The 26332-nt window shown below is 42.8% G+C and overlaps 1 protein-coding gene across 1 annotated transcript in view; it reads left to right on the forward strand.

Annotated features, from left to right (window-relative positions):
* ROCK1 (Rho associated coiled-coil containing protein kinase 1) overlaps positions 1 to 10838 on the forward strand; it is a 194010-nt gene extending 183172 nt beyond the window's left edge. Inside the window, exon 33 of the mRNA XM_032152675.2 lies at positions 10345 to 10838. Within this exon, the coding sequence (XP_032008566.1) occupies positions 10345 to 10396 (52 nt within the window). The 3' untranslated portion in view covers positions 10397 to 10838. The remainder of the gene's footprint in view (positions 1 to 10344) is intronic.
* The last annotated feature ends 15494 nt before the right edge of the window (positions 10839 to 26332 follow it).

Consider the following 26332-nt stretch of genomic DNA (forward strand, 5'->3'; position numbering starts at 1 on the left):
AGTAAGTTTGGTAACACAGGGCCAGAGGCCTGCACAGCAGCAATATCCTCTCACTGTTTCCTGAGAGAGGATATGTTTTCTATTTCACCCAGTCCTTACCTGGACCACTTATTTGTGTTATCTGTCTGATGTTTAAGATCACCTGAATTTTCAGTGCTGCCAAAAAAGGTAACAATTGGCAGATGATACATACAAATATAAAACTATATGGCAAATAACTCCAGAAACAAACTTAAACTATAAATGGCACTGAGAAAATACTTGAAACATGAGAGAAAAAGGTTAAAATTCTAAAAATCCTGTAAATCAACGGATTTTTTAAAAGTAACCCTATAGAAAAATGAGCTAAAGGTGATGAACAAGCAATTAATTTTAGAAATGCAAATGATTTAGTGCTGCTTGCTTGGTTAGGTAAAAAATAATAATATACAGGGCCGGGCACGGTGGCTCACGCCTGTAATCCCAGCACTTTGGGAGGCTGAGGTGGGCACATCACTTGAGGTCAGGTGTTCGAGACCAGCCTGGCCAACACAGTGAAACTCCATCTCTACTAAAATACAAAAATTACCCATGCATGGTGGTGGGCACCTGTAATCCCAGCTGCCTGGGGGGCTGAGGCAGGAGAACTGCTTGAACCTGGGAGGTGGTGGTTGCAGTGAGATGAGATTGTGCCACTACTCCAGCCTGGGTGACAGAGCAAGACTCCATCTTAAAATAATAATAATAATAATAATATACAAATGGCTAATACTATGGGAACTGCAATTAGAACACCAGCATACCCTTTTTGCCCATTAAATTTATGGGGTTTTTTCATTATAATATCCATTACTTTCAAAAAATGGAAAAATGGTTACTACTGAGGGTAATTTATTTTGGTGGTATTTATCAATATATTAAGTATATATTATGCCTTTGATAGGGAATTTCACTTCTATGACTGATCCCATGGAAATGTTCACACATATGCACCAAGATATATATGCATAAGTTTAGTACAGTGTAAGAATACATTACTGAGCCATTTTTGTCCCTAAAGCATCACATTTGTGTTTTAAGGCCCCTTTGAACACTACTTCCAAACCCGGCTTTTGTTGTTGCTGTTGAGTGGTCTGTGTCTCTAAAGGAGAATTAAGTTGGATGGTATTAACAGGAAAACAAAGAAGGTTGGTGCTGTAAGTGAAGGGCGGTTGGGGGTGGACTAAACTAACCCAAGATGGGGCAGGAAGAGGGGCAGGGTGGAAAGGAACCTATGGAGGGAGAGCCTGAGATACCATGTGGATCTTGGATGGGGATTGTATGGACATAGATGTGTGAGTACATAGGAGAACTGGCCATTAAGAACCCAGGCTCGGCCTGGCACAGGGGCTCATGCCTGTAATCCCAGCACTTTGGGAGGCTGAGGCAGGTGGATCACCTGAGGTCAGGAGTTCGAGACCAGCCTGGCCAACATGGTGAAACCCCGTCTGTACTAAAAATACAAAAATTAGCCAGGCATGGTAGTGGGTGCCTGTAATCCCAGCTACTCAGGAGGCTGAGGCAGGAGAACTGCTTGAACCTGGGAGGTGGTGAGTGGAGATCACGCCACTACACTCCAGCCTGGGTGACAGAGTGAGACTCTGTCTCAAAAAAACAAAAAGAACCCAGGCCCTGGGGAAGTTTTCAATCCAAATGATGTGACAGAGGATTCAGAATATTAGTGACAACCACTATGGGTTAAATTCCAGATCCCTCTCATTTTCCCAGATGGAGATAAGCTCCTGCGTTTCAGCACTATCCAGTGGAGATGGGCAAGGAACCCAAATAATAACTGGTGTTAGAGTGACCATATATATAGTCCAAACTGGAGTACTTTTGAAATAAATGGGGCTAAATATACCAAGAAAATCAGCATAAACTGGGACATATGGTCACCCTTTTGGTAATGGACGTCTTATCTATGTTAGAAAATGAGAACAGGGGAATATATATATGGATGTTATCATGTATAGAAAAATATTTCATTTCTTGTATCTTGAGTGTCATAGAACAATTTCTATTATTACCTTCATATAACAAAAATTTATAAACCTAAATATCTTAAATTATTAGCAAATTAATTACAAAATTCTCTATATTCATGATAAAAAACTGTAGATGTATATGTACAGACTTGGAAAGATAACGAATATAATACAATTACAAAAGGTTCCCTGTGGTTTTGTTCTATGTCACCTTGGCTACACTGGAACTACACTTTCTAGAATTCCGTGCCCTGTATGATACTGAGTTAGAGTTGGCAAAAGAAAAATTTACTTGAGATTTGGGGTGGGGAAGGAATATTTCAGACATTACTCTCTGCAGGTCTTCATGGTTAAATAGGTGCCTTATCTACGGTATTACTACTTTTAGGATTCCAGATTAGAAATCCTAGCCAACTGGGTCGGGCGCGGTGGCTCACGCCTGTAATCCCAGCACTTTGGGAGGCCGAGGCTGGCGGATCACGAAGTCAGGAGATCGAGACCATCCTGGTTAACACGGTGAAACCTCGTCTCTACTAAATTAGCCGGGAGCAGTGGCGGGCCCCTGTAGTCCCAGCTACTCGGGGGGCTGAGGCAAGAGAATGGCGTGAACCCGGGAGGCAGAGCTTGCAGTGAGCCGAGATTGCGCCACTGCACTCCAGGCTGGGCGAAAGAGCGAGACCCCGTCTCAAAAAAAAAAAAAAAAAAAAAGAAATCCTAGCCAACTGGACGGGTGCAGTGACTCATTCATGCCTGTAATCTCAGTACTTTGGGAGGCCAAGGCAGGAGGATCACTTGAGGTCAGGAGTTTGAGACCACCCTGGCCAACATGGTGAAACCTCGTCTCTACTAAAAATACAAAAATGAGCTCCAGCCTGGATGACAGAGCAAGTCTTTGTCTCAAAAAAAAAAAAAGAAAAAAGAAAAAAAAAAGAAATCCTAGCCAACTATATTTCAATATTTATGTGATATTTTTCAAGAAGAGTATTTACAAGATTACCAGACATTAATGGTAAAAAACAAACAAACAAAAAATCCCCTCCATCTTTGTGGAATAGTCTCCATTATTGTCTTCAAAGCATTTTCTGCGCAAGCTCCCTCAGAGCTCTTTTTTCTGGGTGTAGCTCCTACTTCAGAACATGGCATACAAAATTCCCCACAATCAGGCCGGGTGCGGTGGCTCACATCTGTGATCCCAGCACTTTGGGAAGCTGAGGCGGGTGGAATACTTGAGGTCAGGACTTTAAGACCAGCCTGGCCAACCTGACGCGTCCCTGTAATCCCGGCTACTCGGGAGGCTGAGGCAGGAGAATCGCTTGAGCCAAGATCACACCACTGCACTCCAGCCTGGGTGACAGAGTGAGATCCTGTCTCAAGGAAAAAAAAAAAAAAATCCCCACAATGAGTAATTTGCCCTTTAAAAGCCCCTTGAATAGTAATCTCTATTTTTATAGGCCTCAGATGTATTAATTACATGTCTAATACATTATTTTACCATTTAAAAGGTAATTACAAGAAGATACATGATTACAAAGAGAATTTTTACAGTTGCTTCAGGTGTTACCCTGATGCTGCCTATAGAACATTTTTAACCTCTTTTCCAATTTCTGATGGACTTATACCCACTTTTTTTTAAAGCCTCAGGTTTCACAGATGCCACCTAATTATCAGCTTCACTTTGAAAGATCATCATTTCATATTACAACTACATTTCACACAAAATCTCCACTTCAGGTCTGAAGTAGCTCCCTGTTAAACTGAACTTCTGCAGATGTGAATCCCTCATGATACTGACACTCTTGCAGGCCATATTTTTCTACTTTTAAGTAATACTGTTGGCATCTAAGCCATTCGTTTTAGAAAAATAATCCTTGTATGAATTTTCTGTATTAAGACAGTGCCAGCCTCAACCTTAATAATTATAGTGATTATCTCAACTTTATATATGTAGAACAAATCAAGCCTTTATAAATGTGGTTGAGAATTTTTAGGGTCTGCATAACCACCTTAATATAGTTTTGTTTCATCACCATTACAGCATGGGTCTGGAAGGCTAGATTAGGCTGTGATATCACTCCCTCAAATCTCAGCAGCTTACAAAAACAAAGGTCTATTTCTCCCTCATGCTACATTTCCATTATAGGTCAGCTGCAACTTTGTGTCCTATTCACTCTGGGACCCAGGGTAATGAAGCAGCCTCTCTTTCAAATATTGCCAATCATCATGGCAAAGGATAAAAGGACATGGTGACCCATGAGCTAGCTTTCAGCACTTCCACCCAGATATGGCACCTAGCACTGCCAACTTGCATTTCATGGTCATAGCAAGTCATAGGGCCACGTCTGCCATCAAGGAGATGAGGATACATAATCCTCGCATATGGAAGTGCAGAAAATACAAGGGAACAATAATGTATTCTGCCAGAATTACTTTCTTTTTCTTTGACTAATAAATCAATGTTTTTATACATGGGCACCAAAAATTAATACCTGTGATTTGCTGGAAAAAAAGTGGTTTGATTTTCCTTCTCTACTTCCTCCCATTTATTTTATTTTCCATTTCATCCTCCAAGCTATATTTCTAAGAGCCACAGAATTAATTTTAATGCTGGTAGTCATCTTAGAGATAGTCCAACTCAAGTTACTTACTCTTCAAGTAAGGATATCAATACTAGAGAGGAAATTGTAAGATGCCCATGTTTTAAACTGTAATTAGCTGGGTCTGCTGGCACACTTCTATAGTCCCTACTCAGGAGGCTGAGGCAGGAATGCTGCTTGAACCCAGGAGTTTGAGTGCAGCCGGGGCATCATCTCTAAATAAATAAAGTTGCAACAGAACAAAACAGACTAAAACCCATATCTCTCAATTTATAATTGAATGCTTCTGCAACATATAGCTTTGTTTCCAAAACTGAGTTATTAAAATGATGTGCCTTTTAATAAATAAGAGTGCATGTTATCATTCAGTACCTAAAACATAATTACAGAAAACATTTAAATATGTGAGGAAACCCATAAAAATAGGACTCATGTTAGAAAATCATTTTTACAATATGCGCTTTTTTGCTTGAGGAATCTTTTGGTTGCAGATGGAAAACCCAACACACACTGGCTAAAGAAGAAACTTATTGACTCATGAAATTTGTTTAATTCAAAGTGCAGGGAAAAAGCTAGCTTTGAGCATTAAGTCCAGTAGCTCTAATGAAGCTGCTAGCATCTTTGTACCTCTAGCCCACTTTTCTCCTTGGGGTTGGCCTCCTTCTCACAGTCTCCTCATCTTACTGCAGTGGCAGGCCTACGGTCCAGAAGTGTAGCAATCTCAGGACAAAGAGCATCTCCGTTGCCTACTTATTCCAGGGGCCAGGGAAATCCTCCCATTAGCTGAGTCACATGTCTCTGGTTGAACCAATCACTACAGGCAGAGGGAAGCCGTGTTCTGATTGGTCACACCAGAGTCATGTGAGGTCAGACCTACACAAACCACCTGCACTGAAAGAGGCGGAAGGATTGGTTTGCAAACAGACCGCTGTTTCCGGAAAAAAAAAAAAAAAAAAAGAAGAGGCAAAAGCAACAAATTTTTCTTATAGCTGTTGGTTGCTCTGATTCACTACAGGCAAGACCATGGCAAATTTTACAGTTAATAAAACTATCTGAGTAAAAATAAAAAAAGATTTGATAAATAGGTGTTTGGTGGAAAATAAACTCTAGGGATGATTAAGATAAGAAATATTAGTCTAAACATGGTGAGCTTTTCTGTGGAATCAAAAAATCTGAATGTGGCCGGGCGAGGTGGCTCACGCTTGTAATCCCAGCACTTTGGGAGGCCGAGGCGGGTGGATCATCTGAGCTCTGGCGTTCGAGAACAGCCTGGGCAACATGGTGAAACCCGATCTCTACTAAAAACAAAAATTAGCCGGGCGTGGTGGTATGTGCCTGTAATCCCAGCTATTCTGGAGGCTGAGGCAGGAGAATCGCTTGAACCCGGGAGGCGGAGGTTGAACTGAGCCGAGATCACGCCACTGCACTCCAGCCTGAGTGAGAGAGCGAGGCTCACAACAAAGAAGAGAGAGAGAGAGCGCAATCTGAATGTGAGGATCAAAAGTAAATTGAACTGCTGACCTTAAGTGATCTGCCTGCCTCAGCCTCCCATCTCAAAGTGCTGGGATTACAGGCACGAGCCACTGCACCCCGCCAAATTGGGAATGATAAAATGTATATGATTGAAAAAGAGTCTGTTGTTTGGGGGGTGTCCACATCTTTTCCTGCTGTTTCCTTCCCACGCACCCTGCACACCACCAATCTTTGTTAAAATGTGTGTAGGTTTCTAGGAGAAGGGCAATTTCTCGTCTTGTTGCTATGATTCCCAGGTGAGTTGCTAGTAGGAAAACAAGAACACTGTTATTTTTGACAGAGCGTGTTGTGATGCTAAGAAATGACTTGACTGCACAGGAGCAGATTTTAAACCAATATTTCCATTGCTGCCACCTAGTTGTCCACTTTAATTTTCTGCTTCAATGTTTTAAATCTTGCTCCAAAGTACGTGATACACAAATTATTGTTTATCTCATTATATATTTGTTAAAGAAAATAAAATGAAATAATATATATAATATATATGTATATAAAAATTTTTTTTGAGATGGAGTCTTGCTCTATTGCCCAGGCTGGAGTGCAGTGGTGCAATCTCACTGCAACCTCCGCCTCCCGAGTTAAAGCAATTCTCCTGCCTCAGCCTCCTGAGTAGCTGGGATTACGGGTGCCCACCACAACACCCAGCTAATGTTTGTATTTTTAGTAGAGATAGGGTTTCACCATATTGGCCAGGCTGGTCTTGAACTCCTGACCTCAAGTGATCTGCCTCAGCCTCCCAAAGGGCTGGGATTACAGGTGTGAGCCACTGTGCCTGGTGAAATTTTATATTTTTAAGGTGCACTACTCAATAAAATGAAATTCAGGATGTGTGCTGATATTTCAAACAGAAAAGAAGTCCAGGCACAGTGGCTCATGCTCGCAATCCCAGCACTCTGGGAGGCCAAGGTGGGAGGATCCTTTCAGTTTAGGAGTTCAAGATCACCCTGGGCAACACGGTGAAAACCCACCTCTATAAAAATTACAAAAATTGTCCTGGCATGGTGGCACATGCCTGTAGTCCCACCTACTCAGGAGGCTGAGGTAGAAGGATCACTCAAGCCTGGGAGGTCAAGGCTGCAGTGAGCGGTGATCGTGCTACTGCTCTCCAGCCTGAGCCACAGAGGGCCACAGAGCAAGACCGTGTCTCAAACAAAACAAAACAAAACTGAAAAACAATGAATTAAATAAAAATAGCTCACATCTGAGTTTGTGAGGATACTGGCATCTCGGAAGTTGATGAGAATCTCAGCCTTTCATTTCAAACTAGGCTGGAGGAAGCATATGTGTTTCCGTATTGGAATCATAAAACCTTTCTTCCAGAGTCACCCAATTATTTTCCAGAACCAAATAAATGGCCCCTATCTCAGTGTAAGAGCTATGAAATCATCAATTTCAGAAATTTAGTAGAGACCTTTTCACATTTAAGTATATAGTACATATATAAATTGTACTAGATAGCCTAATATTTAAAGATATTAGTAGGCTGGGCATGGTGGCTCACGCCTGTAATCACAGTACTTTGGGAGGCTGAGGCGAGAGTATCACCTGAGGTCAGGAGTTCGAGACCGCCTGGCCAACATGTTGAAACCCTGTCTCTACTAAAAATACAAAAATTAGCCAGGCGTGGTGGCACGTGCCTGTAGTCTCAGCTACTCAGGAGGCTGAGGCACAAGAATCACTTGAACTTAGGAGGCAGAGGTTGCAGTGAGCCGAGATCGTGCCACTGCACTCCAGCCTTGGCCACAAAGCAAGACTTCGTCTCCAAAAAAAAAAAAAAAAATTAGTATAAATATGCATAGGCCTCGGTTTTAAGTACCATAATTTGAAGAGACGCCAGAATAGTTACTCTTGAGTTAAATATTAACAAAATAGTTGCTTTTTTACCATAATGTCAGGAGTATCATATTGAAAAATTATTTACACATATTATTTTTTTGAGAGACAGTCTTGCTCTGTCGTCCAGGCTGGAGTGCAGTGGCGTGATCACAGCTCACTGCAAACTCCACCTCCCAAGTTCAAGCGATTCTTGTGCCTCAGCCTCTCAAGTAGCTGGGACTACAGGTGTGCACCACCACACTCAGCTAATTTTTGTATTTTTAGTAAAGACGGGTTTTTGCCATGTTGGCCAGGCTAGTTTCCAACTCCTGGCCTCATGTGATATGCCTGTCTTGGCCTCCCAAAGTGCTGGGATTACAGGTGTGAGCCACCAGGCCTGGCCTGTTTATATAATTAAAGGAGGGTAATGAAGAAGCAGGAGCTGGGGTTGTAGTGGGAAATTGGTTAAAGATTATCTGGCTCACTCCATAGTGATTGTACTGTTGGGCTTGCCTAATATAAATATAAATATAATTGAGTGCAAGATAATGTTCTTGACCAATTTTCTGGATGGCAGGACTCATGACTGGGGCAGTTGTGATTTTTCCACCCATATCTGTTTTGCCTTTCTTCTGGTCTCGGCATCTCAATTTTTGAGGGGTGGGAGGAACTTCCTTTCTGCCATTGTGTCCTGGTTTTGGTGTTTTTAAGAGACAGAGTCTCTCTATATCGCTCAGGTTGGACTCAAATTCTAGGCTCAAGTGACCCTCCTGCCTCAGTCGCCTGAGTAGCTGAAACTACAGGCATGCTCTACTGCACCTGGCTTGTGTTCAGTTTTGACTGTCAGTTGAGGTGACTCCCCTAATTTAGTAGAGTCATGATTTTTTGGCATAACAGTTGTGATTGTTAATTTTATGTGTCCACTTGACTGGGCTGTGGGGTACCCAGACGTTTGGCCAACCATTAATCTGTGTGTGTCTGTGGGGGTGTTTCTGGATGAGATTAATATTTGAATTGATGCTACATACATATAATGTACAAATAAGAAATTACTTGACCACACAGGAGCACTAAAAAAAAAAAAAAAAAAAAAATGAACTATCAAGCTACAAGAACACATGGAGGAAACTTAAATGCTGTATTAGTCCCTTTTCACGCTGCTAATAAAGACATACCCAAGGCTTGAGCAATTTACAAAAGAAAGAGGTTTAATTGGACTTACGGTTTCAGGTGGCTGGGGAAGCCTCACAATCACGGCGGAAGGTAAGGAGGAACAGCAGGCAAAGTAAGAATGAGGAAGATGCAAAAGCGGAAACCGTTGATAAAACCATCAGCTCTTGTGAGACTTATTCACTACCATGAGAACAGTATTGGCGAAACCGCTGCCATGATTCAATTATCCTCCACCAGGTCTCTCCCACAACATGTGGGAATTATGGGAGTACAATTCAAGATGAGATTTGAGTGACGACACAGAGCCAAACCATATCAAACGCATATTGCAAAGTGAAAGAAGCCAATCTGAAAAAACTATATACTGTAAGATTCCACCTAGATGACATTCTGGAAAAGGCAAAACTATGGGGACAGTAAGAAGATCAGTGGTTGCCTGGGGTTAGGGGTGGGGAAGGGAAGAACAGGTGAAGCACAGAGGCTTTTTTCGGCAGTGAAACTACTGTTTAGGATACTGTAGTGGTGGATATATGACATTCTACACTTGTGAAACCCACAAAATGTTCAACACAGAGTGAACTCTAATTTAAACTATGAACTCTGGGCTGAGCGCCATGGCTCACCCCTGCAATCCTAGCACCTTGAGAGGCCGAGGTGGGCAGATCGCTTGAGCCCTCAAGTTTGAGATCAGCTTGGGCAACATGGTGAAACCTCATCTCTATAAAAATACAAAAATTAGCCAGTTGTGGTGGCATGTGCCTGTAGTTCCAGCTACTCAGGAGGCTGAAGTAACAGGCTCACTGGGCCTGAGAGGTGGAGCCTGCAGTGAGCTGAGATTGCACCACTGCATTCCAGCCTGGGTGATAGAGTGAGACCCTGTCTCAAGAAAAAAGAGAATAAACTATGGACTTTGGGTGATAAAGATGTGCCAGTGTTGGTTCATCGATTATAACAAATGCACCACACTGACAGGATATGTTGATGGTGTGGATGGCTGGGAGTGGGTGTATGGGAATTCTTGGACTTAACACTCAGTTTTTCTGTGAGCCTAAAACTGCTCTAAAAAATAACATATATTAATTTTTTAAAAAATGAAAGAGAAATAAGAGTTTATTAAATAGACAGACACACACACATGAAACTGAGGGGTTCATTTAGTTAGCTCTGCCTGCCCTGATTGCTTTTGATCGCTTACTTTTGCTTGTTTATTTTTTCCTTTTTTCCAGGATGTTGAAGGCTGCAATACCGAAGGCCTCACCACTGAACGCTGAAACTTAACCTTCGCTGGCTACTTTATAGATAACATCCATAAGTCACCATAGTAATGGTTGCTTCAGTTGTTTTTCAGAAATGTGGGCCAGCTCCTGTCCAGTTCAAACTGTTTGAGACCACTGACCCTTCAACTGGGCCAGCACAATTGCCCAAGAGGTGGCCTTTTGACCGCAGAGGGCCAAAAACTCTACCCTCAGATCAAACTAATGCCGTCATTTTCTGTACATAGGCCACACAAATGTCATGAGCCCCAGCTATGCTTGTGCATCATGAACCTGTTACTTTATTTTTTCCCCTGCCAATCACCTTTCCCCATGCCTTAGATCACTCCACTTTACTAACCCATAAACATCTCAAAGCCTCATTTTTCATGGAGGTGTACTTGAGAGATGTTCTCCCACCTCCTTGCTTGGTGCCCTTGTGAATAAATCTTTTCTCTTTCACAAAACCCATCTTCACTGTGATTGACTTACTGTATGCAGGCAGAATGGACCTGGACTTGGCCAGGAACACACACACACAGACACGCACACACACACACACACACACACACTCTTGCAGATGGACTAAAAAATGAGATAAAAATTCCCCATAGACCAGAAATGGAAGCAGGCAGAGGTGACAAGTTTCGCTCTTGTAGGATAACAGAGTTAAATGCTCAGCATGGCTGGGCACAGTGGCTCATGCCTCTAATCCCAGCACTTTGGGAGGCTGAGGTGGGAGGATCATTGGAGCTGAGGAGTTCAAGACCAGCCTGGCCAACACGGTGAAATCCCATCTCTACTAAAAATACAAAACTTATCCGGGCGTGGCGGTGCACGCCTGTAATCGCAGCTACTCAGGAGGCTGAGGCGGGAGAATTGCTTGAGCCCAGGAGGTGGAGGTTGCAGTGAGCCGAGATCTCGCCACTGCACTCCAGCCTGGGCAACAGAGTGAGACTCCGTATCTAAAATAACGTAACATAACATAACATAACATAACATAACATAACATAACATAACATATAACATAACATAACATAACATAACATAACATAACATAACATAACATAACATAATAAACATGCTAAGCTTGAAAAAGGGAAATAAGAGTGGATAAATACAACCAGAGGCAAAGGAGGAATCGCCCCACTCATAAAACAGGGTGAAAATAACAACAAAAAACACATAAATAAGCAAAACCAAAAACTAAAAACCCTGTCTCTCTGTGTAGAGCTGTGACTCCAGGAAGATGGGAGGGTAATGGCAAAGCTATGTGACAAGTAACTGAACTGAACTGGCCCTTGGCTTAGTGACTGGATGTGTCATATCCCAAATATCAACATAGAGCAGGAGACCCCAAACACCAGGCTGGAGAACGTCAGCAAAGGACCAGAAGTCAGGAGGATGAAAACAGTGAGTCATCCTGCAAATTAGACGGTCCCCAACCATGTGAATGGACTGCTCCTCTCAGCAAAGGGCATTCCAGAGTGAACCTGACAAACTAGTTCAGGCCATGACGGAAGAGGGGTTTGGGTGTACCTCATTATACCTCTCCAGCATTAATATCGACACAGACCTTAAGTCTGATAAGAAACATTTACAATCTATTCTCTCCGAAGCCTACTACTTGGAGGCTTCATCTGCATGATAAAACCTTGGGCTCCACAACCCCTTATCATAACCCAGACATTCCTTTCTATTGATAACATTCTTTTTTTTTTTTTTTTTTTTTTGAGATGGAGTTTCACTCTTGTTGCCCAGGCTGGAGTGCAATGGCAGGATCTTGGCTCACTGCAACCTCCTCCTCCCAGGTTCAAGCGATTCTCCTGCCTCAGCCTCCTGAGTAGCTGAGATTACAGGCATGCACCACCACTCCCGACTAATTTTGTATCTTTAGTAGAGATGGGGTTTCTCCACGTTGGTCAGGCTGATCTCAAACTCCCAACCTCAGGTGATCCACCAGCCTCGGCCTCCTAAAATGCTGGGATTACAGGCGTGAGCCACCGTGCCTGGCTATTGATAACTCTTTCGACCAATTGGCAATCAGAATTTTTAAATCTACCTATGATCTGGAACGCTCTTCCCGCCACTCCGAGTTGCCCTGCCCTTTGTCCCTTCCAGATCGAACCAGTGTATATCCTACATGTATTGACTGAGGTATTATGTCTCCCTAAAATGTATAAAAGCACACTGTACCCATACACCTTGGGCACATGTCGTCAGGACCTCCTGAGGCTGTGTCTTGGGAGTGTCCTTAACCTTGGCAAAATAAACTTTCTAAATTGATTGGGACCTGTCTCAGATAACTTCAGTTCACAACAGGGAGCCTAACAATGGGGAGATCACAGAGTCTCACCTGAACTCTGGCCCGCCATCAAGCTTACCTGATCATTACTAAGCCTGGGACCATCAGATGCTGTGCGCCTCCTGATCCAATGCAACGTGAAGCACAAAGCATCATTCTTGGAGTATTTCTGTAAAAAAAAGCTTAGCTAGAATGTAGTCAAGTCTCTACAGCTAATTTCTCTTGCAAGAAATGTAGGGAAAATCAAGGTAAATGGTGCCACAAAGCAGCAAACCAACAACTCCAGGATATGGGACATTTCATATTATGGAATGGCTTACCTGGCTTTTCTAAAAGTCAATGGCATGAAAATAACATAGTGGGGTTAAAGAAAGGCAGCAGCGGCTGGGTGCAATGGCTCATGCCTGTAATCCCAGCACTTTGGGAGGCCGAGGTGGGCGAATCACTTAAGGCCAGGAGTTGGAGACCAGCCTGGCCAACATGGTGAAACCCTATCTCTACTAAAAATAAAAAAAAAATTAGCTGGGCATGGTGGTGCGAGCCTGTAATCCCAGCCACTCTGGAGGCTGAGGAAGGAGAATCGCTTGAACCTGGGAGGTGGAGGTTGCAGTGAACCAAGATCGCACCATTGCACTCCAGCTTGGGTAACACTCTGCCCAAAAAAAAAAAAAAAAAAAGAGAGAGGCCGCAGCTTTATTTCAAAAGGAACTTAAGAGGCATAACAAATGTAATCTATGGATCTCATTTGGATCCTAACTCTAACAAATAAACTATAATCAACAAATAAAAACAAACAAGAAAACCAGCAAAAAAACCCCACCATTTTAAAAACAATTGGGGAAGTTGACTATGGTCTACAAAATAGATAATACCAAGAAAATATTGTTAATTTTGTTAGGTAAGATAATGATATTATAGCTATATAAGAAAATAATTCATATACTTTTAGGGATGGTTAATTGAGGTTCTTAAGCAAAGAGGGAAAGAATAGATGAGACAAATAGGCAAAACTTGAATTTTGTTAAATCTTGATATGGTAATACAGAGGTTCATTGTACCATCCACTATGCAACTGGCATAATGATTTTATTCTAGGTGAATTTTCTTTTATGTAAAAGTCTTTAAAAGATGAAAATTAGGCTGGGGAATTATTGTTTGAAATTTACAAAGATTAAAAACCGTAACTCTAAATGCAAGGCATGATCTTGGATTGGATCCTGGACTAGAAAAAAAATTACTATAAAAGACATTTTGCAAAAATGTCCTTTGAGTAAAGTCTACAGATTAGGTAATAGTACTACTGTATCTACGGTGAATATCCTGATTTTGGTAGTTGACCTATGGTTATACAAGTGAATGTTCTTGTTCTTACTGAATAACACTGATTTATTTAGAGCTAAATATACATCATATGTGCAACTTACTCTCAAATGATTAAGACAAATATCATGAGTGTCTATATATATAGATTTATATCTATATATCTATAACTATATGTTATATATATATATAGCAACTATGGTGAAATGTTAGTGAAGGGTAAACAAGAGTTCCTTGTATTACTCTTGCAAATTTACTGTAATTTTGAAATTACTTCAAATAATAAGTTAAAAAATAGTAATGACAAAAATAGTAGTTTGAAGGGATCATATTCTCTTCAAAAAGACCAATAAATTATGAAAAGAAAACAAAAATATTACACAAGACAGGACAATTATAAAAAAGAACCAATAAGCATCTTAGAAGTGTAAAATCTAATCACTAAAATATAAAACAATAGATGGGAAAACCGGTTGACTGGACAGAGGGAGAATTAATGATTTGGAAGAGAGTACTGAGAATTCAAACATAATTTACCACAGAGATAAAGAGATACAAGAATATGAGAGACCAGGTAAGACAAATGAAGGATGTAGAATCTTCAACAGGCCAGGCGAGGTGGCTCACGCCTATAATCCCAGCACTTCGGGAGGCCAAGGCAGGCAGATTGCTTGAGCCCAGGAGTTTGAGACCAGCCTGGGCAATATGGTGAAACCCTGTCTGTACAAAAAATACAAAAAATTAGCCAGGCATGGTGGCGCATACCTATAATCCCAACTACTTGGAGGCTGAGGTGGGAGGATCACCTGAGTCTGGGAGGTTGAGGCTGCAGTGAGCAGATAATTGTATTACTGTACTCCAGCCTGGGTGACACAGTGAGACCCTGTCTCAAAACAAACAAACAAACAAAAAAACAAAGAAAGAAAGAAAAGAGAAGCTTCAGTAAAAACCCAATTGTAAGATGACAGCAAGAATAAAAAATTTTGTTAATTTTTAAAAATATGAATTATGAGAGAAAATTTTGGCTGGGTATGGTGGCTCATGCCTGTAATCCCAGCACTTTGGGAGGCTGAGGCAGGAGGATTACTTGAGCTCAGGAGTTCCAGACCAGTCTGGATAACATGGTGGAACCCTGTCTCTACTAAATAAATAAATAATAAAAGAAATTTTTATTTTAAAAAAAAATGGTAGTTCCAAAACAGAGAATAAGCAGCATCCAAAAACCTAAGTCTCAGCTCAAAAGTTTACTCCTAGTACTGAGATGGATAAATTAAATACACAGCTGAACACGCTACATGAAACTGCATAATTTATTTATTTATTTATTTATTTACTTATTTTTTTGAGAAGGAGTCTCGCTCTGTCGCCCAGGCTGGAGTGCAGTGGCGTGATCTCGGCTCACTGCAGGCTCCGCCCCCCGGGGTTCACGCCATTCTCCTGCCTCAGCCTCCCGCGTAGCTGGGACTACAGGCGCCTGCCACCTTGCCCGGCTTATTTTTTGTATTTTTAGTAGAGATGGGGTTTCACCATGTTAGCCAGGATGGTCTCGATCACCTGACCTCGTGATCCGCCCGCCTCGGCCTCCCAAAGTGCTGGGATTACAGGCATGAGCCACGGCGCCCGGCCTGAAACTGCATAATATTAAGAACAAAGAGAAAATTCTAAGAGTTATTAGAGAGAGAAGACCTTATCTACAAGGTAACAAATTAAACTTAACAAAAAAAGTTTCATCAGCAATAGTAAATGACAGAAGACATGAAATATCTTCAAAGTGCCCAGGAAAATTACTGCCAATCAATTAATCTCTACTCAGTTAACCGATCATCAAGAACAAGATTAAAATAAAGATATTTGCAGACATACACAGAATAAGTGAGGCTATCTAGTACTTATGCAAGAGAGTGAGTGCATCACCTACCTACCCTGACTGAAACTACTGTTAATATAGCTAATGTTAATATGGTGAAAGAATTCATTCCTCTCAGCAGCAACGTCTTCAGCAGGTCTCAATGCCAGAAATAACTGGGCTTTGCTTTGGAATAAGAGATCATCTGCAACAGTCGAGTACACAGACTTTTTTTTTTTTTTTTTTTGAGAAAGAGTCTCACTTTGTTGCCCAGGCTGGAGTGCAATGGCACAGTCTCAGTTCACTGCAACCTCCGCCTCCTGGGTTCAAGCGATTTTCCTGCCTCAGCCTCCTGAGTAGCTGGGACTACAGGCATGTGCCACGACGCTGGCTAATTTTTGTATGTTTAGTAGAGACAGGGTTTCACCATGTTGGCCAGGCTTGTTTCGAACTCCTGACCTCAAGCGATCCACCCGCCTTGGCCTCCCAAAGTGCTGGGATTGCAGGCATGAGCCACCGCACCCGGTCTACACGGACATTTCAATATTATTTTTCTTCTTTGTGATGAATAGTAATTTTAAGAAGATAGAAAACCCCACCTAATTGAGACTAGTCTTTTAATCGTGGCACTCAGGCTCTCTGTAATCTTGTCCCATATTGCCAGCCACCTTATCTATTACCACAGTCCCACATAGAGGTCCTCCATTCTGCTCTAGTTTCCCTCCTACCATCCACATGCATAGTTGTTATATATTTTAATAATTTTTTTCTACTTTTCTACATTTTTTTTTTTTTTTTTTTGAGACAGGGTCTCGCTCTGTCACCCAGGCTGGAGGACAGTGGCACGATCTTGACTCACTGCAACCTCTGCCTCCTGGGCTCAAGCAATTCTCCCACTTCAGCCCCCAACTAGCTGAGACCATAGGCGTGTGCCACCATGCCCAGTTAATTTTTGTATTTTCCGTAGAGACATGGTTTCACCATGTTGCCCAGGCTGGTTTCAAAGTCCTGGGCTCCAGTGATCCTCCCGCCTCAGCCTCCAAAAGTGCTGGGATTACAGGTGTGAGCCACCGCACTCAGCAATTGTTTTCTACATTTTCTGATAGACTGTGAACTCCTGGAATGCGGGGTCCCTCAGTAGGCAGTCAATAAATAATTGTTGAATTGATGAATTTGATTGTTTGGGATTTTGCTTTTTTTTGAGACAGCGTCTTGCTCTGTCACCCAGGCTGGAGTGCAGTGGTGCAATCACAACCCACTGCAGCTTTAACCTCCTGGGCTTCATCAATCCTCCCACTTCAGCCTCCAGAGTAGCTGCAACTACAGGTGTGCACCACCAAACCCAGCTAATTTTTTATTTTTTGTAAAGACGGGGCTGTCCTATGTTGGCCAGGCTTGCATTGTGCTTCTGGGCTCAACTGATCCTTCCACCTCAGCCTCTCAAAGTGCTAGGATTACAGGTGTGAGCCCCTTTCTTCTTCTTCTCCTCCTCCTCCTTCTTCTTCTTCTTTTTTTTTTTTTACAGAGTCTTGCTCTGTCTCCAGGCTGGAGTGCTGTGGTCTGAAATTGGCTCACTGCAACCTCTGCCTCCTGGGCTCAAGCAATTCTCCCACTTCAGCCTCCTGAGTAGCTGGGACTACAGGCACCCGCCACCACACTTGGCTACTTTTTTGTAATTTTGTAGAGATACAGTTTTCTTCCGTTGCCCAGGCTGGTCTCCAATTCCTGAGCTCAAGCAATTCACTTGCCTTGGCCTCCCAAAGTGCTGGGATTATAGGTGTGAACCACTGTGCCCAGCCAGGTTTTGCTTTTCCTGTATTTCTCTAGAACCCTCCTGCCCCCAACTGCTTCCCACCCCCTTCAATTTCTTTCTTTTTTTTTTTTTTGAGACAGTGTCTCCCACTGTCGCCCAGGCTGGAGTGCAATGGCACAATCTCGGCTCACTGCAACCTCTGCCTTCCGGGTTCACACGATTCTCCTGCCTCAGCCTCCCGAGTAGCTGGGATTACAGGTGCACACCATCACACTCGGCTAATTTTTTGTATTTTTAGTAGAGACAGGGTTTCACTGTGTTGGTCAGGCTGGTCTTGAACTTCTGACCTCGTGATCCGCCCGCCTCGGCCTCCCAAAGTGCTGGAATTACAGGCTTGAGCCACCACGCCTGGCCCTTTCAATTTCTTTATTCTCTGAATTCCTCTTACCAATACCCTCAACCCATTCATTCACCAAATATATAGAATGCCTACTCCATGCCGGGTCTGTGCCAGGCCTAGGAGACACAGAGATGAACAGCATAGATAAAGGCACTGTCCGGACACGAAGCAGATAACACACAGATAGCAATCTAATGATAATTATTAAAGTGCTTCAGAGTGTGATATAACCTCTAATTGAAATACTCCTCAAATACTATTGAAGGAGCTGCAAAGAAGTATTCATAGTCTAGATGGAAAGATAATATAACTGCCAGGTAATCCCAGTGCTTTGGGAGGCTGAGGTGAGCAGATCACTTGAGAACAGGAGTTCGAGACCAGCCTGGCCAACATGGTGAAACCCCATCTCTACTAAAAATACAAAAAGTTAGCTGGGTGTGGTGGTGCCAGGTGTGGTGGTGGGTGCCTGCAATCCCAGCTACTCAGGAGGCTGAGGTGGGAAAATCTCTTGAACCTGGGAGGCAGAGGTTTCAATGAACCGAGATCGTGCCACTTCACTCCAGCCTGAGTGACAGAGTCAGACCCTGTCTCAAATTAAAAAAAATGAAAAGAAAAGAAAGATAACTGCTCTATACACATAAAAAGACAGTAAATATTAAATGTTTAATGTCAAAGATAGTAATTATTAAATGTTAAAAGATAGTAAATATTTAAAGATGGTAATAAAATGTTGAGTGATACAAAAAGCAATTGCTTAAATAAGCAGAGACAAGTTCATGGTTTGCATCATGGAGGTGAGAAATAAGTAGAGAGGAATTGGGAAGAACATTCTGAGGTAGTAGCGTGGGGAAAACAATGGAAGGTAAGAAAGCATAGTATCTTCAAGCCTCATTTAATTTTTTTTTTTTGAGACAGGGACTTACTATGTTGCCCAGGCTGGAATGCAGTGGTGCAATCAGAGCTATCTGCAGCCTCAACCTCCTGGCCTTACTGATCCTCCCACTGTAGCCTCCAGAATAGCTGGGACTACAAGCGTGCATTACCGAACTCGGGTTTTATTTTATTTTATTTTTTTAAAGTAGAGACAAGGTCTTGCTATGTTGCCCAGGCTGGTCTCGAACCCCTTGCCTCAAGTGATCCTTCCACCTTGGCCTCCCAAAGTGCTGAGTTTACAGGCGTGAGCCACTGTGCCTGGCCAAGCATCATTGAATTTGAGGTAATATAGGTAAAGAAATATTAGGGTTAAGGCCAGACAATTTATGCATGTCCAGTTGTAGAGATTTTTGTTTCTAAAAGAAATGTTTTGAGAGTGAGGATTGCAAATCATATATTTCTGTTTTGGCTTTAATAATGAAAACTTTGGGAATTGAACTTAGCCTAGAACTTAGCCTACTCATACATAGATATATAAACGGATGAGTGCCTCTGCTATTTGTTCTGTTGTGGTTTAGCTCTATCTGATAATTATTCCTGACATATATGCTCTCAACTAGCATTTATACCTTACAACTCAAGGAGGGTCCAGGGACAGATATGATCATTTTCATATTACAGTTGAGAAAACTAAATCACCAGGAGTTTGATCACTTGTTTTAGGAAAACTTTATAAGCTTGAAGATTATTGACAAAAGAAATCACCATCTGCATGGCAGAGACTGCTGGTTTTCCATCAAAATCCATTCTCTCCTTCTTGCATTGTAATAGGATTAGGAAGTGTATACCTGTGACAGGTTAGAGACTATATTTCCCAGACTCGCACGCAGCCAGGCATGGTCACATAACTGTTTTCACCAGTGAAATGTGAACGGGAGTGATTTGGGGACATCCCTCACATTCCTCTTGCTTAAAATGAAATTGCTGCCTTGTACCCATTTTGTCTTCTATTTCTTCTTCTTAGGGGCTGAAACTTGGATGTGCATGCAACCCATCTTCAAGCAAGTAAAAGACAAGCCCCTTCACAGCTTACTACTCAAGTAGTAAGTACTTGAGACTGAGTATTATACTTCTACTGAGTATTATTGTTTCCTGAGAGCTTGTTAGTATCTTAGACTCCACTCAAGACCTAGGAAATCAGAATCTGCATTTTAACAAGATCCCAGGTGATACACATTCACATTCACCTTCAAGAAGTACTGCTCTAGCGGGTAGCAGAGGAGCTTTACAGATGGAATGTTGGTCCATAAACAACCTCATAATGCAAGTACTTGCACTTCCGTGGCTCCTGCATAACTTTCTATCTTCAATAAGCAACTGAATCTGGCCGGGCACAGTGGCTAACTCCTGTAATCCCAGCATTTTGGGAGGCCGACATGGGCAGATCACGTGAGGTGGGGAGTTTGAGACCAGCCTGACCAACATGGAGAAACCCCATCTCTACTAAAAATACAAAATTAGCCAGGAGTGGTGTCACATGCTTGTAATCCCAGCTACTCGGGAGGCTGAGGCAGGAGAATCACTTGAACCCGGGAGACAGAGGTTGCAGAGAGCCAAGATCACACCATTGCACTCCAGCCTGGGCAACAAGAGCGAAAACTCTGTCTTACAAATAAATAAATAAATAAGCAACTTAGTCTTGAGGCACCTTTGCCATAGCAGCATAGCATTCACCTAATATAATTTGCATCATCTGTTGACCCAAAACTAGGTTATGAATTCATTTAGGAAATACTTCAAAAAAAAATCTTTTAGGAGACTGGGTCTCACACTCTGTTGCCCAGGCTGGAGTGCAGTGGTGCAATCTTGGGTCACTGCAGCCATGAACTTCTGGGCTCAAGTGATCCTCCTGCGTCAGCCTCCCAAATAGGACTACAGGGGCAAGCCACCCTGCCTAGCTACTGTTTTTAATTTTTTTTTTTTGTAGAGACAAAGTCTGTGTTACTTAGACTGGTCTCAAACTCCTGGCTTCAAGCCATCCTCCTGCCTCGGCCTCCCAAAGCACTGGGATTACAGGCATGAGCCACCATACTTGGCCAGGAAATACTTATTGAAAACTTTTTAGGCAAACTACTGTTCTAGTTTATAGAGTGTGTGTGTGTGTGTGTGTGTGTGTGTGTGTGTGTGTATGCATATGGTGTGTATGTGTGTGTGTAGGATCCAAAATTATTATTATATTAATTTTTTTTGAGACAGAGTCTTGCTGTGCTGCCCAGCTGGAGTGCAACGGTGTGATCTCAGCTGACTGCATCCTCCGCCTCCCAGCTTCAAGTGATTCTCTTGCCTCAGCCTCCCGAGTAGCTGGGACTACAGGCGCCCGGCACGATGCTCAGCTAAGTTTTGTATTTTTAGAGACGGAGTTTCACCACATTGGCCAAGCTGGTCTCGAACTCCTGACCTCAAGTAATTCGCCCGCCTCGGCCTCCCAAAGTGCTGGGATTACAGGCATGAGCCACCGTGCCCGGCAGGATTCCAAATTATTTAAAGCAGGGCTTATAGTTTATTATTTATTATTATTTTTTTTAGACAGACTCTTGCTCTGTCACCCAGGCTGGAGTGCAATAGCGCAATCTTGGCTCACTGCAACCTCTGCCTCCTGGGTTCAAGTGATTCTTCTGCCCCTGCCTCCCAAGTAGCTGGGATTAGAGGTGCATGCCACCACGCCCGGCTAATTTTTTATATTTTTAGTAGAGCTGGAATTTCACCATGTTGGCCAGGCTAGTCTCGGACTCCTGACCTCATGTGATCTGCCCCCCTTGGCCTCCCAAAGAGCTGGGATTACAGGCATGAGCCACTACACCTGGTAGGGCTTATAATTTATAATTTAGTAGAGAGAGAAGAAACATAGGAATATTAAACTATAGATGCTCTAAGAAGGTGTAGTGATATTTGTTGTTTTCTGTTTTATTATTTACTGGCAGTCCTTGGTAGACAGAATAATACTTCTACAAATATGTCCATGTTTTAATCTCCTGAACCTATGATTATGTTGGTTGTCTTCCAAAAGGGACTGGCTGATGTGATTAAGGATCTTAAAATGAAAATAGTATCTGGAATTATCCAGTTGGGGCTAATGTAATCACAAGGGACCTTCTAAAAGGAAGGCAGAGGTCAGAGTCAGAGAAGGCGCTATGACGACTCAAGCAGGGGTTGGAGTGATGCGGTGGCTGGAATGGAGCCAGGAGCAAAGGAATGTGGACAGTATCTAGAATCTGGGAAGGGTAAGGAACAGATCCACCCTCAGAGGCCAGGCGCGGTGGCTCACTCCTGTAATCACAGCACTTTGGGACGCCGAGGCGGGTGGATCACCTGAGGTCAGGAGTTTGAGACCAGCCTGGCCAGCGTGGCAAAACCTTGTCTCTACTAAAAATGCAAAAATTAGCTAGCATGGTGGTGCGTGCCTGTAATCCCAGCTACTTGGGAGGCTGAGGCACGAGAATCGCTTGAACCCAGGAGGCGGAGGTTGCAGTGAGCTGAGATGGTGCCACTGCACTCCAGTCTGGGCGAAAAAGTGAGACTGTGTGAAAAAGAAAAAAAAATGAATTCACCCTCAGAGCCTTTAGGAGGAATGCAGTCCTGCCAATACCTTAATGTTAAGACAAGTCTCGACCGAGCGTGGTGGCTCACGCCTGTAATCCCAGCACTTTGGGAGGCCAAGGTGGGCAGATAACGAGGTCAGGAGATCGAGACCATTCCGGCTAACATGGTGAAACCCCATCTCTACTAAAAATACGAAAAATTAGCTGGGCGTGGTGGCGGGCACCTGTAGTCCCAGCTACTCAGGAGGTTGAGGCAGGAGAATGGTGTGAACCCAGGAGGCAGAGCTTGCAGTGAGCCGAGATCGCGCCACTGCACTCCAGCCTGGGCGACAGAGCAAGACTCCGCCTCAAAAAAAAAAAAAAAAAAAAAGACCAGTCTCAGACTTCTGACCACTAGAACTGTAAGATAATAAACATGTTGTTTTAAGCCACTAGGTTTGTGATAATTCATTACAGCACTTATAGGAAACTAAATCAGCCATAATAAAACATAATAGTATTTGACACAAAGGGGTGATTGTACAAGAAGGCTTTCAGTTTTTTTGAAAAAGTTAGCATTAAATGGAGACTTTAAAGTTGTACAGGATGTCCCATGGCCAGATGAGGAAGGAGGGTGCATTCTAAGCAATAAATTGTAGGTAATTCACCAAGTGTAAACATTTCTGATACTTGGCCATCTTTTATAGAACTTATTTATGTATAAACATGCAGGTTAAGATCTCACCAATTTATTCATTAGTTAAAGAAGTCAACCTTAAGAAGAAAATCCTATCCATTAAACACATGGAGGGCAGGGCTTAGCAATGTGTGTCACGGCGATGAGGTCGCTGTCATCTTTAACTCTGACGTTTAGAAAGGCCAGTTGTGCAAATTTCTTTTTATGCTTCCTTTCAGTTGCTAGCATGGTTCCACCTCCTCACTCTGCCCCCATTTGTCTTAAATTTAGGTCTGCGGATCTTCAGAGAGGCTGGAAGAAGCTAGTTGTACCAAAGGGACCAAAACTTGGTCTACAAGATTCCCTGGTCATCTACATGATGAATAAACTTCAAATAGGTAACTTTCATATCCAGTTCTCACAGCATCAAGTAATTCCTGAGTGTCTACGAGATAGCCACGATTCCTGTTTATAGTGTACTTGGGGGAATACAGACATTAAAAAAATAGAAGTGTGATGAGAGTTACTAAAGAAAAAGCTGGCCGGGCATGGGGGCTCACGCCTGTAATCCCAGAATTTTGGGAGGCCAAGGTGGACGGATCGCTTGAGGCCAGGAGTTTGAGACCAGCCTGGTCAACATGGCGGAAACCCCATCTCTACTAAAAACACAAAAATTAGTCAGGTGTGGTGGTACACGCCTGTAATCCCTGCCCCTCAGGAGGCTGAGGCATGAGGATCACTTGAGCCCGGGAGGCGGAGGTTGCAGTGAGCCAGGATTGCATCACTACACTCCAGCCTGGGCGACAGAGCAAGGCTCTCTCTCAAAAAGAAAGAAAAAAAAAAAAAAAAAAAAAAAAGCACAGGTTGCAATGTGAGTGTAGCAGAGAGGATGATGATTTGCCTCTGAATCTCTCAATCTTTAGGCCTCCTTTACTGTCAGCTTCAACAAAGGGCAGCACAGATTTTTCCACAGATGATCTATACATTTTTATTTTGTTTTGTTTTGTTTTTTTGAGACAGAGTCTTGCTCTGTCACCTAGTCTGGAGTGTAGGGGTGCAATCTTGGCTACTGGAACCTCTGCCTCCCAGGTTCAAGCTACCCTCCCATCTCAGCCTCCCGAGTAGCTGGCACTGCAGGAGTGCACCACCACGCCTGGCTAAGTTTTAAATTTTTTGTAGAGACGGGGGTCTCACTTCATTGTCCAGGCTGGTCTGGAACTCCTGAGCTCAAGCAATCCACCTGCCTTGGCCTCCCAAAGTGCTGGGATGACAGGCGTAAGCCATGGTGCCCGGCCAATCTATGCAATACATTTTTAAATATGTATGTTATAGAAATATGTTACTGAACATTAAAAAAATAGAAAATAAAGTATCCATAGCCTGCTATTCTAACATACCCTGCAAAATCCCTTTGAAGTTTTACGTGTAATATAAAATAGGTATCATTTATTGCAACCATGTGCAATGCACTGTGCTAAGAATCTTCTATACATAATTTTATTTAGTCCTCATAACAATCCTGTGATGTAGATATTATACCATTTTCTCCATTTTACACGCACAGCTTGAACATATTGCTAGTTTAGTTCCAGACCACTGCAATATTGCTAATATTGTAATAAAATTAGTCACACAAAGTTTTTGGTTTCCAAGTGCATATAAAAGTTATGTTTCTACTATACTGTAGTCTATTTAGTGTCAAGGCTGGGTGCAGTGGCTTATGCCTGTAATCCCAGCACTTTGGGAGGCCTAGGTGGGCAGATCGCTTGAGACCAGGAGTTCAACACCAGCCAGGGCAACATGGCGAAATCCCGTCTTTACAAAACATACAAAAAAAAATTAGCCGTGTGTGCTGGCGCACACCTGTAGTCCCAGCTACTCAGGAGGTTGAGGTGAGAGGTTAGCTTGAGCTGGGAGACTGAGGCTGCAGTGAGCCGTAATTGTGTCACTGCACTCCAGCCTGGGTGACAGAGTGAGACCCTGTCTCAAAACAAATAAACAAAACTTTACTGCTAAAAAATGCTAAGGATCATCTGAGCTGTCAGTGAATCATCATCTTTTTGCTGGCAGAGGGTTTGCCTTAATGTTGATGGCTGCTGACTGATCAGAGTGGTGGATGCTAAAGTTTGGGGTAGCGGTGGCAATTTCTTAAAATAAGACAATAATGAAATCTGCCACATCGATTGACTCTTCCTTTCATGAAAGTTTTCCCTGTGACGTGCAGTGCTGTTCAGCATTTTACCCACAGAACTTTCAAATTTGAATTTCTTTCAAAATTAGAGTCAATCCTGTCAAATCCTGCTGCTGTTTTATCAACAGTTCCATAGTTTATGGAATATTCTAAATCCTTTGTTGTCATTCAACAGTGTTCACAGCATCTTCACCAGGAGTAGTTTCCCATCTCAAGAAACCACTTTATTTCCTTATCCATAAGAAGCGACTCCTTGCCCATTAAAGCTTTGTCTTGAGATTGCAGCAATTCAGTCACATCTGTGGGCTCCACTTCTAATTCTAGTTCTCTTGCTATTTCCACCACACCTGCAGTTGTGTCCTCAACTCAAGCCTTGAACCCTTGTGGGAGAAGACTTGTTGCCAGAGCAGTCAGAATACACAAAACATTGGAGTTCACTGTTTTACATGGGGGTAGTTAGTGGCACCCCAAAACAATTAAAATAGTAACATCAAAGATCCCTAATCATAGATCACTGGAACAGATATAATAGTATTAAAAAAGTTCAAAATATTGTGAGAATTACCAAAATGTGACACAGAGACACGAAGTGAGCACATGCTGTTAGAAAAACAGAACTGATTGACTTGCTAACCTAGGGTTGCCACAAACCTTCAATTTATATATATATTTAAAAAACGCTATAAAATGAGGTGTGGGAGAAAAGAAAACTGAGGCTTGCAGACATCATACAGCTACCTAGTAACAGCTGGGTTTCAAAACACCTCTGACTTTACAACCACTAATTTTATTTATTTTATTTTGAGGCAGGCTCTCGCTCTGTCGCCCAGGCTGGAGTGCAGTGGCACCATCACAGCTCACTGCAGCCTCGACCTCCTGGGCTCAAGCGATTCTCCCGCCTCAGCCTCAGACACCAGGTTGTATACCAAGTTCCCACTTCATCTGCCGCAGGGCTGGGCCGCGCCAAGACCACGTGGCCAGTAGGCGCACGGCGATGGGCGGCGGTGCGCAGGCGCGCA

The sequence above is a fragment of the Hylobates moloch genome, unplaced genomic scaffold (genome assembly GCF_009828535.3).
Source record: "Hylobates moloch isolate HMO894 unplaced genomic scaffold, HMol_V3 SCAFFOLD_5, whole genome shotgun sequence".
Classification (NCBI taxonomy): Eukaryota; Metazoa; Chordata; class Mammalia; order Primates; family Hylobatidae; genus Hylobates; species Hylobates moloch.